At 38.5% G+C, this 19,212-nt stretch overlaps 1 protein-coding gene across 1 annotated transcript in view; it reads left to right on the top strand.

Moving 5' to 3' along the window:
• The window catches only part of LOC136866329 (putative mediator of RNA polymerase II transcription subunit 29), a 254,830-nt gene extending 236,440 nt beyond the window's left edge, over positions 1–18,390 (top strand). The window contains exon 18 of the mRNA XM_068226696.1: positions 17,986–18,390. Within this exon, the coding sequence (XP_068082797.1) occupies positions 17,986–18,135 (150 nt within the window). The 3' untranslated portion in view covers positions 18,136–18,390. The remainder of the gene's footprint in view (positions 1–17,985) is intronic.
• The last annotated feature ends 822 nt before the right edge of the window (positions 18,391–19,212 follow it).

The following is a 19,212-nucleotide window of genomic DNA, read 5'->3' as shown; positions in this document are numbered from 1 at the left end:
CCGTGGTTCAAATCCCGGTCACTCCATGTGAGATTTGTGCTGGACAAAGCGGAGGAGGGGCAGGTTTTTCTCCAGGTACTCCGGTTTTCCCTGTCACCTTTCATTCCAGCAACACTCTCCGTTCTCATTTCATTGCATCTATCATTCATTAATAAATCACTTTGGGAGTGGCGACCCCATCGTACTAACAGCCTATATCTGCTTCATTCATTACATCCCTGACCCGGTCAATGACTGGAAAACAGGTTGTAGGTTTTTTCATTATTATTATTATTATTATTATTATTATTATTATTATTATTATTATTATTATTATTATTATTAAGAACAACAACATCACAATTGGGAAATATTCTGGTGGCAATGGTCACTTACAGTAGTGTGATAATAAAGTTAAAACATATACACTACACCAACAAGAGTACAACAAGCAATTCCATGGAAAGGAAATATTACAAGAAATACTACTAGTTTAACATTCTTAACATCATTGTAGCAGCATTTCATGAGCGTGTACACATAATAATAATAAAACAAAGAATTAAAAATATATGAAAGTAAAACCAAATTTACGCCAAGTTCGCATAGCAACAACTTTTAACTTACAGGTCTAACAAACGACAACTATGGAAGGATTGTGGAACATGGATGGAACACTAATGAGGCCATGAGAACGTATCTTGGTGTGGGGAAAGAGAATCACGCGGCAACCACCTTTAAGCTCAAATGTATTTTAAAAAAATGAAAAGATACCATTTCAAAAAGAAATTACACAGTAGCTGACAATTGAAACACTGAATCAAAAGACACTTAAATGAACTTACAAAACAAATCCGTAACCTAATCAAGCTCTTCGGACAGTAGGAAATTAACTCCAAAATAGAATCGACACAGAATCGCATCAAGCAATCTCAGATGAAATCAAAATTTTAATATGACATACAATATCGCTATTCAAGAGAGAAAGTTACATTTACATTAATTTACAGAATGCTAAGTCTGAAAAGAGAATTGCCTCCAAAAACTAAGATGCTGATATGACTGTCCATCGAAGTACAGTTATTCAATAAATTAAAATAGGTGAATGTGGAAATCTAGAGGAAAACTCCGACACACAAATTAAAATTTTACATTACCACGGAAAGTTACATTAAATGAGAAATGGCCGAAACACAAGAATGAATTTAAATTAATTAAAAGGCAGTAACATAGCGCTTACCGTGAGAGACTGGGGACCCAAGGTGGGATGGACGCAAAATGTGTCCGCCCACCGAGGTGATCCGAATTCAAAGACCCGGACAGAAGACAGCTCTCATGAGGAGCCTGAAACAGGAAATCGTGCGATCACAAGTAGCCAATAAAAATACTCCAGATCGCCACATTCACCAATGAAAAATGCTAACATACTGACCAATAAGGAACTTTGTTATTTTGGCCAATCACAAGGAGCTTCTAGAACAATCTTTTCTGCTGAACCCGCCTATTAGAGGATTAAGAAACTACAGGAAAAGGCCACTTTCATGTGGCACACCCTGCCTCGCAAGTTAGGTAACGAAATGAACATACCTTTATAGAATAAATCATCTACACATAATGAAATTGCCAAAAACAAACAACCCTAAAATCATTAACACCTTTCACTTAAAACACACATACAGAAAACAACAAATAAGTTCTTCTTAGTTTTTGTTCATTCTTTTAAAATTACACACAGTCAATCTTGAGGGTAAAACCAATTTACACATTTTACACCTATTACAATCGTCATCATATACTAATACAGTAGAGTCTCGTTAATCCAAACTAATTGGGACCAGAGTCTGTTCAGATTACAAAAGTTTTGGATTAACTGGAAAACATTTTCTAATAATTATGTTATTGTTTTTACGTCCCACTAACTACTTTCACGAATTCCGGAGACGCCTAGGTGCTGGGATTTTCTCCCGCAGGAGTTCTTTTACATGCCAGTAAATCTACTTACATGAGGCTGATGTATTTGGACACCTTCAAATACCACCGGTCTGAGTCAGGATCGAACCTGCCAAGTTAGGATCAGAAGGCCAGCGCCTCAACTGTCTGAGGAAAATATTTTCTACAATACAGTACATACTGTAATTTGAAATGTCCATTCTTTAGCAGTTACATTAATAAAATACTGTATATAAGAACCCGTAGAGGAGAAAACGACTAAAACTAGGTTAAAACTTGTTTTCTAAAACTGCTAAAATACAGTAACGGGTTACACTTTTGCATTGTGCCCAGGATGCGAAGAGCTGCTTGTGATGTTTATTTAATAGTTCTCCCACTCTCTCAGTTGTAGCACTGCGGAACGTGAGCACGTGACTCACAGCAGCAACCCATAGTTGTGAAGGTCTTTGGATGATTCTGCCTCCTCAGTTAGCTGCTGGTTTGTCTCAGCTTATTAGCAGTGCTATACTTTGATAAATCTGATTAAGTTAAGGCTTGAAAATGGCAAGCAAATGAAAGCTCAGGTTTTGTACTCTTAAAGAAAAAGTTGAAGTGCTGAAACAGTTGGATAAGGGTGACAGTGCATCAAAATTATCTGTCATGTTTGGTGTTGGAAAAGCTATGATTTCCGACTGGAAGAGAAACCATTCTAAAATCAAACAGTTTTGTACAGCATTGTCAACAGACATCTTTAAAATCCACCAAACATCAAAAGTGTCCAAATTTTACAGACTTCATGAAGCGCTTTATTTATGGTTTTCACAGGAGGAGGGAAAAAGGTACACTGTTAAGTGAACCTCTTGTTCAAAAAAAGGCGTGTCATTTAAATACATTATTGAATGGAGATGTTTCATTCACTGCCAGTACTGAATGGTTCAATAGATGGAAGAAAAGGCAAGGAATACATCAGTTAACAATAATGGGAGCACAGTTATCAGGTGATCATGCCACTGCAGAAGATTACATCAGGGAATTTAATGACTTGGTATCACCAGGAAATTATTCACCGCAACAAGTGTATAACGCCAATGAAACTGGTTTAAAAATCAAGGCCATTCCCAGTAAAAGCCTTGCATCTGTGGAGGAGTCTCATGCACCTGGGTTTAGGATGAGTAAGGAACGTATTACTGTATTAGCATGTAATAATGCTGCAGGAACAAATAAATTGCCCCAAGTGGTTATCAGCAAATCAGCAAAACCAAAGGCATTTAAAAACTGTAACATGAACACTCTTCCAGTTTACTACAGATATCAGAGAAAGGCATGGCTGGATGCACAACTTTTGAAGGAATGGTTTGAAAAACAGTTTGTTCCCTCAGTAAAAATATTTAATATAAAAAGTGGTTTGCCTTCTCGGGCATTGCTCTTAATTGAAAATGCTCCATCGCACCCAACAGTGAGTAAATTAACTTGCAGTGAAATAAGAGCAATTTTCTTGCCTCTTAATGTTACGTCGATATTGCAGCCAATGGACCAGCGTGTTCTGCAAATTGTAAAACTTGTGTGTAAATGGAAACTTCTCAGGTACGTGATTGAGAATGGCAGTTCACTTACTATTCTTCTAAAATTGAAGAACGTGAATGTAAAGGACATGGTTTACTGGGCATGGGAGGGTGTCATTGAGCAGTTTATGAGGAAAACGTGGAAGAAATTGTGGCCGAGTCTCGCATTCATCAAGAGTCCAGTGGAAGTGTCTGCAAATGTCAATCTCCTTGAAATCATTCAACAACTTTCTGGGTGTGAGGAAGCCAATGAAAATGACATTAGCGAGTAGATGAAAGCTGACTGTCATCAATTACAAACAGGCCAACAAATTGTAGCTATGGCGGAGAAAGAATCTGGAGTTGATGAGGAACAGAGTGGCGATGAAGAAGACCACAATGAACAACTAGTGTCACATTCAGATGCCGCGGCCACCTTAGAACTTGCCGTACGTTATGTCGAGCACACTTTGCTGCTACGCCCACTGATGTGATGTTTATGAGATGCTGGTCTAACACTGCATCTTCGAGTAGATTCCCATCACTATGGTAAAAAAAACTAACAGACTTTGTAAAGATAAACGACCAGTGATTGATGGTTTATGATGTGTAATTATGTTTACATTAAGTTATTGTAGTAAAATATGACTAATAAAATGCAAGTAAATCTTCATTCTATAATACGTTCTTTCATTTCAATAAGGAGATTTAAAAAAATAATGAATATTTCAGTTCAGATTAACCAGACTTTCGGATTAACAGGGGTTCAGATTATCAGGACTCTAGTGTACGCACACAACTTAAGTATTTCCAGTGGTTAACACTACAGCTTACAATACTACAGGTTGAGCTTACAAGTGATAAAAAAAATAAAGTTAAAAACATAATTACCCTACAACAGCAACAAGAGTACAGCAAGCAATTCCATGGAAAGAAAATATTACAAGTAGTATTACTAGTTAAACATTCTAAATCCAGCATCGTCATATACAATTTCATACACAACTTAAGTACTGTATTTCCAATGCTTAACACTACAGCGTACAATACTATAGGCTCCGTGCATTAATGGGAGTAATGCACTGCTGCACTGTGTGTGGCGAACATTGTAAGTTATTATGTGTCGTCATGCAATCAGCTGTAGTCTCACCGCGTGTTGCAATGGCCAACTAAATAATAACAGTGGGACTTCAGAGTGTTTTATATGACAGCTATCAGCCTAATTCTTCCAATCTTGCAGAAAGAGGTCATGTTTACAAGACAAACAGTTCGCAGGAAATAACAATAGACTAAAAAATAGTTTGTGCCTATTTCTAATAACAATAACATCTTAGCGAAGATAAAAGCTGCTGAAGTGGTTTTTAATTGTTCCCGTGAATGATCTCTGTGAGAGAAATGTAAATGTAAGCATATTTTAGTTGTATTTTCTGTATATAGTTCACTCAGAACTTATCAACCGTGTGAATGTTTTGTTAAGAAGGAAGCTGTTGTGTACAAAAGCAAATACTTGTACAAACACAAACTTATTTTTATTGATTCACCAGTTTACAAGTATTCATTCACTTCAAAGCGCACTGAAACTAAAGGTTGTTCTCACTGGTGACCATGAAATTTAACTATGTAGATTATTTACAAAATGATGCTTATTAGTGGGAATGACTGTTGTCAGTTCCTAAGTGTGCTTTTAAGTCACAATAATATTCTCGTTACCAGGACACAAATACACAAAGCACATGAAATCAAGAGGAAGGAAGTAAGTCCTTCTGTACAATGTGTGATGGGACATAGAATATGTCATGAATATGCTGAGAGCAAAGAAGACTACAGTAAGAGGGAGAAAGGGAATGGCTCTTTCTGAGGTTAAGCTTGCGTGCACAGAGGTGAAACCGACGACCCGTATCAGTCCACCTGTTCAGACCACAGTTTCAAATAGGGGATACCCTATGTGGCTGGGTTATGATGTAGACAGGTCGGCATGTGGCAATGTGTTGTAGCTTATCCTGCATGCAAATTTATACTGAAAATAAGCGTGACATCATTATCCAGTGCTACACTCTGCCGTGTTGACTTTAGATGTAGGTGCGTGGCGCGCAGTTCGGTAAGGGCACCACAACACAAGCCGTCCCTTCCATTGTTGACTCCGTTAAATGTAACTCATACCGGGCGAGTTGGCCGTGCGCGTAGAGGCGCGCAGCTATGAGCTTGCATCCGGGAGATAGTAGGTTCGAATCCCACTATCGGCAGCCCTGAAAATGGTTTTTCGTGGTTTCCCATTTTCACACCAGGCAAATGCTGGGGCTGTACCTTAATTAAGGCCACGGCCGCTTCCTTCCAACTTCTAGGCCTTTCCTATCCCATCGTCGCCATAAGACCTATCTGTGTTGGCACGACGTAAAGCCCCTAGCAAAAAAAAAAAAAAAGTAACTCAAAACTTTTCAGTCCGTCGAACACACGAATTAAATATAAAATATAACACTATAACATACCTGTAAAAAACCACACTGCCAGTCTGAGGTGGCTCAGACGGTTGAGGCACTGGCCTTCTGACTCCAACTTGGCAGGTTCGATCCTGGCTCAGTCCGGTGGTATTTGAAGGTGCTCAAATATGTCGGCCTCGTGTTGGTAGATTTACTGGCACGTACAATAACTCCTGTGGGACAAAATTCTGGCACCTCGGCGTCTCCAAAAACCATAAAAATAGTTAGCGGGACGTAAAGCAAGTAACATTATTATTATTATTATTATTATTATTATTATTATTATTATTATTATTATTATTATTATTATTATTATTATTATTATTATTATTATTATGAAAACCACACTGTATTGTACCAATGATGAAGTCCATGTTCGTAGTGAAATAGTTATTGCTATTAGCCACCATCATCGGGTTCCAGTTTTTATTCCCAATACTGCCAGGAATGTAAGATTGGCATTACAGCTGTTATGTGGTTAAAACGGTATGTACAGCTCATTTCCACTAGGGCTATGCCTGAAAAGAGTTGCATCACCTTGGGACGAGACACGAATTTACGTAGGATCGCTCATTTGTAAAATAAAGTATTTCTGTGAGCTATCGGTACTGTGTAATGTAGGCCTATTTGTGTAATTATATTTCTAAAATGAAATGGCATATGGCTTATAGTGCCGGGAGTGTCCGAAGACATGTTTGGCTCGCAAGGTGCAGGTCTTTTCTTGATTTGACACCCGTAGGCGTCCTGTGCATCGTGATGATAAAATGATGATGAAGACGACACATACACCCAGCCCCCATGCCAGTGGAATCAACCAACGATGGTTAAAATTCCCAACCCTGTAGGGATTTAAACCCAGAACCCCTGTGACCAAAGGCCAGCACACTAACCATTTAGCCATGGAGCTAGACATTATATTTCTATATACTGCATTTGAAAATTAATTATGTGAGGTTATGACTGAATGCTATAAAATTTCACACGTTGCTCTGTATTGAAGTATTATTATTATTATTATTATTATTATTATTATTATTCTTTTAATAATAATAATACTGCCTATCATTAAGACTACAATACAATATTGTGTCTACTAGTGTGCTTTAAAAAAGATGGCCAAGTAGACTTACTTTGCAAATATAACATTGCTATAATACACTGACTGACAGAGCAAATGCAACACCAAGAAGGAGTGGTCAGAACTTTATGCCAATTGCAGGGTAGACTGACGTCACTGAGGTATGCTCAAGATGTGAAATGCGCCGCTGTGCTGCGCACATAGCGAACGATAAATGGGACACGGCGTTGGCAAATGGCCCATTTCGTACCGTGATTTCTCAGCCGACAGTCATTGTAGAACGTGTTGTCGTGTGCCACAGGACACGTGTATAGCTAAGAATGCCAGGCCGCCGTCAACGGAGGCATTTCCAGCAGACAGACGACTTTACGAGGGGTATGGTGATCGGGCTGAGAAGGGCAGGTTGGTCGCTTCGTCAAATCGCAGCCGATACCCATAGGGATGTGTCCACGGTGCAGCGCCTGTGGCGAAGATGGTTGGCGCAGGGACATGTGGCACGTGCGAGGGGTCCAGGCGCAGCCCGAGTGACGTCAGCACGCGAGGATTGGCGCATCCGCCGCCAAGCGGTGGCAGCCCCGCACGCCACGTCAACCGCCATTCTTCAGCATGTGCAAGACACCCTGGCTGTTCCAATATCGACCAGAACAATTTCCCGTCGATTGGTTGAAGGAGGCCTGCAATCCCGGCGTCCGCTCAGAAGACTACCATTGACTCCACAGCATAGACGTGCACGCCTGGCATGGTGCCGGGCTAGAGCGACTTGGATGAGGGAATGGCGGAACGTCGTGTTCTCCGATGAGTCACGCGTCTGTTCTGTCAGTGATAGTCACCGCAGAGGAGTGTGGCGTCGGCGTGGAGAAAGGTCAAATCCGGCAGTAACTGTGGAGCGCCCTACCGCTAGACAACGTGGCATCATGGTTTGGGGCGCTATTGCGTATGATTCCACGTCACCTCTAGTGCGTATTCAAGGCACGTTAAATGCCCACCGCTACGTGCAGCATGTGCTGCGGCCGGTGGCACTCCCGTACCTTCAGGGGCTGCCCAATGCTCTGTTTCAGCAGGATAATGCCCGCCCACACACTGCTCGCATCTCCCAACAGGCTCTACGAGGTGTACAGATGCTTCCGAGGCCAGCGTACTCTCCGGATCTCTCACCAATCGAACACGTGTGGGATCTCATTGGACGCCGTTTGCAAACTCTGCCCCAGCCTCGTACGGACGACCAACTGTGGCAAATGGTTGACAGAGAATGGAGAACCATCCCTCAGGACACCATCCGCACTCTTATTGACTCTGTACCTCGACGTGTTTCTGCGTGCATCGCCGCTCGCGGTGGTCCTACATCCTACTGAGTCGATGCTGTCTGCATTGTGTAACCTGCATATCGGTTTGAAATAAACATCAATTATTCTTCCGTGCCGACTCTGTTTTTTCCCCAACTTTCATCCCTTTCGAACCACTCCTTCTTGGTGTTGCATTTGCTCTGTCAGTCAGTGTAATTTGCTTGTAATTGTTAACTTATTTGTAAACGTTTTTTGAAAAGTTTCATAAAGAGTTATTTTGTGTTAATTAAAATATTTAAACTGAGTTACTTCTTGTGATTTGCTGCTAAGATCCACTGTCTTTTGAAATCAATTTTGCTAGATCGTGAAAGAAGTTTACTGTATCTGTTAATGTACCCAACAGTAAGCACATAGTTCTGTTGGAACGTTATGGCATTAAAAAATAATAGTCTAAATACAGCACTATAAAATGATTGAATAGATGCATGTAAACATTGCACTTTCTCCAGCTTTGTATGGTCAGTTGTTGGTGAATATACCTCTGTGTAGTTCTTGTAGTATCGATTCGAAGCAGCACATTGCTATACGCACAGAGCCTTTAGGTTCAGCTTACTACTATCTTAATACGACTATTAATATTAATATTACCCAATATATTAACATTACCCAACAACAACAACAATAACAACAACAGGAATATAACAAGTATTTCCAAGGAAAGAAAATATTACAAGAAATACTACTAGTTTAATCCAGCAGAAAATCGGAAATTCAGTGTCTGTGTTGGTTTCTACCCAAAAGGAGAACTATTGAGAAATAACAGGCACCATAGAGTTGGAGCAGTATTGCTGAACTTCTCAAAAAATCTGTCATATTTGAAGTCTTTGAAGAAGTGCACTGTATCTCTATCGAAGGATTGAGTAAACGGGCAGATGTTGTCGCAATTGACAGGAAGAGAAACATCTGTGGTGTTATTGATCCACCAGTAAGGTTCGAGAGTAATAGTTCACAGGCCAAAGAAACTTATTCTTGAAAGAAGAGACACTACAAACCCTGTTTTAGGTAAGTTACTTTAATAGTAATGTTATTTGCTTTACGTCCCACTAACTACTTTTACAGTTTTCGGAGACGCTGAGGTGCCTGAATTTAGTTCCACAGGAGTTCTTTTACATGCCAGTAAATCTACCGACTCGAGGTTGATGTATTTGAAGCACCTTCAAATGCCACCGGACTGAGACAGGATCGAACCTGCCAAGTTGGGGTCAGAAGGCCACCGCCTCAACCGTTGAGCCACTCAGCCCGGCTTTAAGTACTTTGAAGAAAAGTATCAAATACCCACCAATTGCTGGGAGGTTATTGGGTCGCTCTTTGGTGTGCGAGGATTTATCACAAAATTTTCAGTTAATTTCTTCCTTCGTTTTGGTATTCCCGTTTCTTTTCAAATAGATATTTGTTTGGATGTTTTACGTAATTCATTGTCAATGGTAAATCACCATTTATACTCTGTATGTAGAGAAAAATAAAGTTTTTCTAATTGGGAATAGCTGTACAATAAAGAAATTTCAAAATTAATTTTTAAAAAAAAATATGCAAGTTCATTTTATCCCAAGATAAATGTGTGAAAATTAATATCTATCTGATTCTGTTACCATACGGTACCCCTTGTTCTAGGGCAGCCATCCCTTGTGGATTTTCTCTCTTTCTACTTTTCGCTTTATACTAGCACTGATAGTCACAATAGAGTAAATTAATATATTATTTTGGGTCCACCTTTTCAATACAAAATGTAAATAGTTTAAATTACATAGGGACTAGTTTCGACCTAGCAATAGGTCATCGTCAGCCTAAAGTGAATTAAAGCATAAATATCGAAGAAAAAATAAACACAAGTACAGTCTTTTTAAAAGTACATACCATGTGGGGTATTGAGCAGCAATATATTAAAAATAATAACTCTTCCAATTGAAGAAGCACTGAGCGGAAGTTATGTTGTTTATTTATGAATAAAGTCCAGTGTGCCGTATATCATTAAAAGTCCAGTGTGCACTAAAATATGTTATAGAGAAGAATTATCAGTTGTATGCTGGCTTCTTGAGTTTGCTGCTGTATATTCGAAGAAGTTACGTCATTTTTTAACGTATTCATAGACATCAAAACACATGGAAGATGGAAAGGCTCTTCAGTTTTTTGGAACTAGGTAATTGTTGCGCGTGGAGGCTTAGGAATCCAGAGAAGCGCTATATTATGTCAAAAATAGAGATCCATAAAAAAGTCCCGTGCGTCGTATAAAAATGACAGGTTGTGAAAGTGGAAATCGAAAAAGTTTGGTTTTCAAGCGATGATGATGTTCATTCAGAGATCAATTGAAATTAAAGCACTGATGGTCTTCTTAAACATTTTGATACAAGAAGGGAATCTATCAAAGACTACTGCAGGTAATTTATTCCAATCCCTTATGGTCCTGTTTACAAAGAAAAACTTGCCCACATCCGTATCCTGGTTTCTGGCCCTAATTTTATGCTTGTGATTATTTCTTGATAAGTACGAGGGAGGTTTCAACCTATCTCTAATACTACTCCAGGCAGCCCTTCCTGTGTAGCTCTTATAAAGACCATATAGGCGAGCTCGGATTCTTCTAGATTCAAGACTCCCAATTAATGGTATTTCTTCTATTTCCATTTATGAAACACATCACTCTTCTTTGAACTTTTTCTAGGGAATTTATTAATCCTACCCTGTATGGATCCCAGCATGCACATCCATATTTGAGAATCGGTTTTACCAAACATTTATAAGCATTACTGTTGGCACCAGAATTAGCTTTCTTGAGATTCCGCATAATACAATGTAACGATCTCCAGGATTTGTTAATTACATTTTCCACTTGCTCTGACCAGTTTAAGTCTTTTCTAATAGTTTTTTTATATTTTTTTTCTTTCTAATAGTAGCACCTAAGTACTTACAACTTCAACAACACTTCCCTCCCGCATAATCCCTCTTTCTTGTCATTTTTCTTTTATTGAAACAGTAATTTTTGCCTTTTCCGCTATGGATTTTCATTCGAATTTCACGTGCCCATTTTTCAATTGTATCTAAATCCTGCTGAAGCAATAGTTCATCCTCTTCTGCCTGTATCTCCTGGTATATGATGCAATCATCAGCAAAGAGGCACACTTTTGATTTTATCAAATCAGGCATAACATTCAAAGTATAAAAAGAATTGGCCCAATAATGTTACCCTGAGCGACACCAGATGTAATGATTATTGGAAAGATAACAATTCTCCCACGCACACCCTCTGAGATCTTCCATTTCACCACTCTGATGTCAAGGCCCATATGCGCTAATTTGTTAAGGAAGATGTCATGTGGCACAAGATCGAATGCCTCAGCAAAATCAATTATTACTGCATCAATCCTTGACCCCTTGTTGAGCTTATCTAATATATCTTGACATACAGAACAGAGCTAGCTTTCGCAGGAGAAGCCTTCCCTAAAACCATGCTGCCCCTTAAATATCATTCGAGAAGAGTCCCATTTTAACCTTAAATAATCTACTATTATTTGCTCCATTCTTTTGCACATGATTGACGTCAAACCTACCGGTCTGTGGTTATTCAAGTTGCTCTTGTCACCTCCTTTGTGAATAGGAACTACAGTGTCCGATTTCCAATTGTCTGGAACCTTTGTACTGTTCAGTGATATATTAAAGAATCTTATTAGGTATGGTAGGATCGCTTCACTCCCCCCAAGTTTAAGTGCCTCTCCGGAAATAAGAATCCGGCCTACAATATTTATTTTTTCTGAATTTGGGAAGACATTTATGCAATAATGAAGCTTTAATTTGGAAATCATTATTAGTTTTCGGAAAATTGTTCCTGAATAACTGTGCCACCAGATTAAAAACCTTTCCATAGTGCTTATTTAATGCTTCCACTTTTATCTGTATTTGTTACCACCAATAAATCCCCTCCTGTACAAAGAGAAGGAATTTACTTGTTCTCTCCCTTCAATCTTCGTATATATTTTTAAAAAAGCATTCCTAAGAATTTTGATTTTCATGTAGGGTATTGTCAAGATATATCTCTTCAACCATTTTCTTTTCTGCTAGTAAATGTTTCACCCATCTTGTATATTCCACTTTGCATGCATCATTATTATTTCTTTTGTTGAATGCTCTCCTAGTCTTACGTTTATGCTTCCTAATAGTCACGGTGTAGTATGACGGATCTGAATTTTTCCCTAATTATCTTTTTGGGAACGAATTTATTCAGTCCAATATTTAAAATGGTTTTGAAATTCTGCCAAATGTTGCCCTTCCCCTTGCCCTCCTTTAACCAATTAATATAGCACAACCTCAAATAGTCTCGATAATCTACGGAGTCTCCACTCGCATAACACCTAATAGTCTTACAAATTTCCACATGGCTCGTATTACTAGTTCCCCAAGAGAGATTGAGTACCACTGCACTGTGGTCACAATTCCCTTGAATGACGTCACAAGACATAACTACTGTATGTCATCCAGTCTGACTAGAAAAACATCTAAAAGTGCTTGTTTCCGTGTGTTCTTGGTAAAGACATGGGAAAAGCCATTATTCTACACTAATAAGTTAACTGCTTCCTGCGATAGGCCCTGTAGTTGCCCAGCCCATTTTACTGATGGTAGATTTAGATTCCCTGCAATTATAGTTCTTTTCCTGTAGCTTATATTTGCACATGATTGTGTTTAAACTTGATTTCGGCAGGCGATAAGCTCCAATAACGACTATATTTTGTTTATTGGGTGCATTATTATTTCTCCACTCCAATTATTTTGCAGTCATTGAGAACCCATTTTAATGTACTGCTTAGCACTGACCTAACACAAATGAAAATTGCCCCTCCTTTCGACCCTCTATCTTGTCTAAATGTTAGAAATCTTGACCTGAATATTTCTGAATTATATACAGCATAATATCCGATAAGCAACTTTCTGTTCCCAGAGTTATATCAGGCTCACTCGCATCAACTAAGTTTTCGAATTTTGCAATATTTTTACCAATACTTTTGCAGTTTACCTGCAACAGACTAAGAAACACCCGATCTGGTATCACTGCCTCTCACAATATCCTGTTGGTGGCCCCATTGTCGCTGTAACTGCATAAAATCTGCTCCTGCCGTGGATCACCATTTGACTGCCCATTCTGCGCCATCAACTGGTTAGGTGGAAAAGGACTCTGTAACCCTCAAAAAGAGTTCACTTAGTCTCACCACTCCTCGCTGGTTCAGGGGAAAGTCCCATCTCTGCTGAAGTCCCTGTCATCATTCCAACTCTTGCTGTCTAAAAAGAGTGATCCGGAACCTTCGGTCATCCATTGAAGCTCTTCGTTCAACCGACCAATCTTCTTCCATGATACATCTGGTCTCCTTAGTATACCAATAATTAGAACATTTGGTTGAAGTCGGGCTCTTCAGCAAAAGTCATCAGAGCTTCAACGCCACGTCCTTTTTACTCTTGCATGCTAGTTTTCAATAATTATCTTTTTAATAACTTATCTCCATTGTCTGTGAAGTCCGTCGCCTCCAATTTAAAATCTGGAATTAGAAACGTATCATACATTTTTGACTGTATGTCCATTACTATTACAGATCAACACTTGCCTTATTGACTATGCTTATATTGTAACATCCACTCACTATTACAAAGAGATTTGCACCTTAATTATTACAATATTACACTCTTTACACATGCTAACTTCCTTTATAAGATAAACATTCAGTATAACCTTATGACTACGATGTGTGTCCACCCTTCATATCACTTCGTGTATTAATCAAAAAAATATATATCACTTTCAGTTAGCTTCATTCTTGTCTTCATAGATGTAGTCATGTATCAATAGCCTTGACCTTCCTGAACGGTCTCCAGTAAAATAATTATATATCCTTTTCTGTTTATGTTCGAAAGTAATCTGTCTGTGATATGCCCTCATTTATGTCATGGCATATTATTATAATTGACTCTCAACTGCTTGAATCTTGAGTTGCAGAAACATTCAGTGCACTGTAGATTCCATTATAATTTATAAGTAGTCTAAACAATTTTGTTTAATATAACAAATGCATTCGATATAACTTAACTGGTCTTCAGAAAACTAGTTTACCATTAACACGTCACAAAGTTCACATAAGATTCTTTTACTACCTTCAACTCCTTATTCATAATTCATCTCCAAAATTCTATGGCGTTAGACCTGCATATGTTCCTAATAATTCTTTCTATGAATTTTTAGGATCATTTATATCTAAATTATTAAATTTTACTGAGCTTCCTATTAAGCAGGCATACAGTGGTCCATTTTAGCTCCAATGAATATTCCATCTTCTTTGTCTCCACTGTATGATTCTTTTACTCAGTTATCATTTACTGTGGATGATGATCATGACCATTCCTCACATATGAAAGGCCACGCTATGTAACACTTGCCAACATAGATGTTCCTAAAGTTCAGCCTATCAACAGTGAGTTAGTTGTTGAAATTTAAAATAGGTTTTCAGCATACTAGCTTGTGTCAAGTACATATAGTACATTCTAAAGACATGTTCAATACAGAACAAAATTGGCCAACAGGGTACCAGTGAGAACCAAACTCACAACTTTCAGATTTCACTGTCCTGATTGAGCTGCAGTAGGCTGTCATTCTTATTTTCTTGATAGAAATCTGTCCTCACAGGTTTGTTTTCTACTGATGTAACATTGACAGAGCATTAGAGACCCTTGAAGCTTCGCTCATGATGAAAATTAATAAAAATCCTCTGAGTAGGAAAAGCAAACCTTGGTTTGATGAAGATTGCTACATTCTTTGGAGATCAACACTAGATAAACTGCATGGGGTGGGAAGTTCAATCAGAAGCAATGCCCACAGAATTCATAGGAGAAAGAATGAATCACAGCACCCTAGAGAAAGAAAAGAGGCTCCAGCTTGCAAGAAAGAAAGAAAGAAAGAAAGAAAGAAAGAAAGAAAGAAAGAAAGAAAGAGCTAAAATCAAATTGCAAGTAGAAAGTACTCTTTATGCAGTATTGAAACCCAGACATTGTAATATAAACTCCCAAGTGCTGATGGAAGTACGGGAAGAATACTTCTATAGGATTTATAAGAAGTTACAAATGTTCCAAGTATGGAACATCATAACTGAGGACATCATTATACCAGTTACAACAGAAGAAGTTCAGTCGGCCTTCCAGAGAGGCAAACTAAATAAAGAGCAGCAGGACCTAACAACCTGATGAATGAAATCTTAAAGGAGTTGCTGCCATTTATTATCGAGATCTGGACAGCTCTGTTTAATGAATGTATCAAACAAGGTAATGTTCCAAGAAAGTGAAGAGAATCCATCATTCAGATTTTGTACAAGGAAAAAAGACTGAAAGGTGAACTGGATACTTATCACAGAATCTCACTTGAATGTGCTACCTTCAAAGTCCTTTCAAATATCATATTGGACACGTGTCCTACCACTAGCCATGACATACATGCTGGAGGAACAATACAGTTTTATAGCTGGTAAATCCACACTCCTGGCCATTGAGATAGCTCTTGCCAACATATGGGAAGCAACCAGCATTACAGGATGACATCTATTCGCCCCCGTAGTCAATTTCTCTAAAGCCTTCGACAGTGTAAACTGGAATCTCCTGATAAGAAAACTCTCTTCTATACTAGGACAGCAAAACTCCCTTCCGTGACTGAGAATATTTTGGTGTTTAACCTGCTATCAGTTAATGACAGAGTAAGTCAATCTAGACTCATTATCCAAACAAATGGGGTCCTCCAAGTTGACCCTTTCAGTCCAACATGTTGACCTATGACGTAGTCGAAGAAGTGGCATCGGAGGGAATAACAGTGCTTCTCTATGCAGATGACATGTTTCTTCTCTTGGAAAGTAGACTGGATCTACAAGAGGGACTAAACAAACTTTATGTGTGGTCCTAAAATAAATAAACTAGACATAAACACCAAAAAACTAAAATCATGAAGTTTGGGAAAGGAGGAAATATTTCCAAGACTGACAGTTTCCATTGTGGACATGACCATTTAGAGCTTGTGAATTTCTTTAAATACTTCGGATTAACACTCCAAGTCACAGGGAAAACCTTCATGAAGCATATTGAAGAAAGATGCATTACAGCCATCAAAGCCTCTGTTGACTTAAAGAACATTGGAAAACTATTGCTTGATACAGCCCTGAGCCTGTTTCACTTATAGATTGCTCTGATAGCATGCTAGGCAGTTACCAAAATTTGGACTCGCCTGACTCCCACTAATATGAGTAGATTGGAGGCAGTGAAAGCAAATTACTTGTGCAGAGCTCTTCGGTTATCCAGGACGACAATGACCAGACTCGTCTACCTCATGGTTACCACAGATTTCTTTATCAGGTAGGTGACAGAGTACAGCCTACCGCATACGCTGGTATAAGAAGCCTGTATAAGAGAAAGGGAAGGTAAGGCATAGGCAGTAACTCTAGGTTTTCATAATGCTCCAACCACGTCTGCAGAAGAATGGAAGGAATCAAATTTCCCACTGTGATACATATTTCGAAGAACAGCTGCATAGGTATTCCACTTTAGAATCTGTAACCAATCTCACTTCAATGCTCCTGCATCCTATGTGGACAACGATGTGATCAGTATCATTTGCTGACAACATTCTTTTATTTTCTGTCTATGGATAGTCTTTAATAATATTTAAAATTGCTCAACTTATTTATGTTGTCAGAACATGGTAGCTTGAACTCTCTTTAAAGGTCATGGAAAGATTAGACGCCATTTTTGGACTAGAAGCATATCAAAGAATAAAGAAACAAACTGTCTCTCAGAGCGACACTGGCAAGTTTGGTTCAGTTTTAAGGATCACTCACAGCGACTCTGGCAATGAGAGGGTTAAGATAGTTTGGACATGTATAGTGAATGGAGGTGGGAAGGATATCAGAACAGATGATGGTGGTTAAGTTTAAGGCAAAGAGAGCAAGAGGGAGACTCGTAGCAAGGTTGATAGACTTGTAAGAAGAAGGAACCTAGAATGAAACAGAATTACAGAAGAAGAATGGTGGAAGGATAGAGAGAGAGAGAGAGAGAGATGTGGAGAAGTATCATAAATGCCCCAACCTGGCTCGAGTTGGATAAGGGGTAATGATGGTGATGATTTTGTAGCTTAAAGCCTGTCAATAAAAGATATGAGGTGATGCTGAGAAACTCCCTTGTTGTTTTTTACACAAAAGCATAGCTCATACACTTGGAATTGGTCTTCTCATTTTCAGGGTTTATCTTTGACTCGTATTCAACTTATTTTATCAGAGACATCTACACGGATATTCTCGATTAAAAGACAGCTAAATTTACAGAATCTATAGAACACTAGCCAGAACATGGACAAATTTTCGTTATAACATTAAGCCTACAAACGACTGGCTGTACTACTAAAGACATACAAGGCCGGTTTCCTGCATTGTTGCTAACTCATACATTAGTGTACCATGGGAATTCACTACGAAGAATAGTGTGCCCTGAACAATAAAAAATTAAGAATCAGTACTGTATAATGTGCAGAGTTCACTGTTTACTATCAGGGCTTATCCTTTTACTTTCTCATTCCTTATTTAAGTGAGTGCTTTCGGACAATATAAATTTGCTAAACGTACGTGGTTATGTTTCAGGCCAACCAGGTGCTGGAGGATGCTATGCTTGTAGCCAAGGAAGGTGGCAGGGTCATCACTCTCCAGCCCCGTAACATACAGGAGATGAAAGACTTTAAGTCCAAATATCCAAGTGCTGAGTTGTATGCTCTCAAGCCTTCTGGTTCCTAAACATCATAACACTTCTTACAAACCATACAATTATACTATTATCATTTGACAAAGAGGTCAGGATCTTCAAAAGTAGAGAAGCTGATGGATATATTTGAACAAGATGGTTTTCTACCAGGGATTTGCCTGATCATTGGCCCTTGGCTTAACTGAGGCACTGAATAGGTTGGATAAGGCACTCATTGGTAAGCTCATACCCTTATTCTGTGGTTACTGCAGTAAAGTTTAAATAAATAAATTTCCAAATTAAGAATATTTACTTTTTTTAATTTTGTAATTCCTTATTTAATTGAACCTGTGTTGTGGTTTCATCTACTACTCAGCCAAATTGTACCTGTTGTGCATCCTATTCCCAGCTTCTAACTGTCATAATCTTCATTGCACAATTCAAAGCTTTTGTAACCATTATTTTGGCTGATTACACAAATAATAATAATAAAAAAGGATGGAATTTTAACTTTAATAAAAAAACTTAGATTCACAGCGCAAAATATAAACAAACAGGTTAGGAAACATGACAACTACAGAACGGATGTGGGAAGCAGCATGGAACCCTGAGAGATAATGGAACGTAGCCTTTTGCTATGAAAGAAAACAGAGAGGGAAATTGCCCTTGGAATGCAACATTTATTTTAAAAATAGAGAGACAAAGTCTATGAGGAGGAATAGACTTAAGACTTCCTCCTCCTCCTCAAACTTACTAATAGTTTTAGTGTAACACATGGTTGGTTTTTAGTGTCTGGAACACTCAAATTTTTATATTTATTTTAGAGCTGTAGATTTGAACTGTAGAAACTTATAGTAGCTTACAGTATTGTTTATATTACTCAAAGACAAAACCCTAGTGTTCAGGATCGAAAAAACAGTTTGTACTACTTGTCTGATGAAAGAGTGTAAAACTGACAACATTTCCGTGACATGTAACTGGAACACAATCTTTTAATATGTACGCATGGAGTAACACTTACCCATAGCAGGATGCAGTTTTTCTGGATGGTTGGATATAATTATGTTCGTCGTTGAAATTAGATTGAGGTATTAGGAGTGATGATTAAATGGATATGCTTATTGGAACAA

This window comes from Anabrus simplex, chromosome 3 (genome assembly GCF_040414725.1).
Source record: "Anabrus simplex isolate iqAnaSimp1 chromosome 3, ASM4041472v1, whole genome shotgun sequence".
NCBI classification, from domain to species: domain Eukaryota; kingdom Metazoa; phylum Arthropoda; class Insecta; order Orthoptera; family Tettigoniidae; genus Anabrus; species Anabrus simplex.
This window is presented reverse-complemented; position numbering and strand designations above follow the sequence as displayed.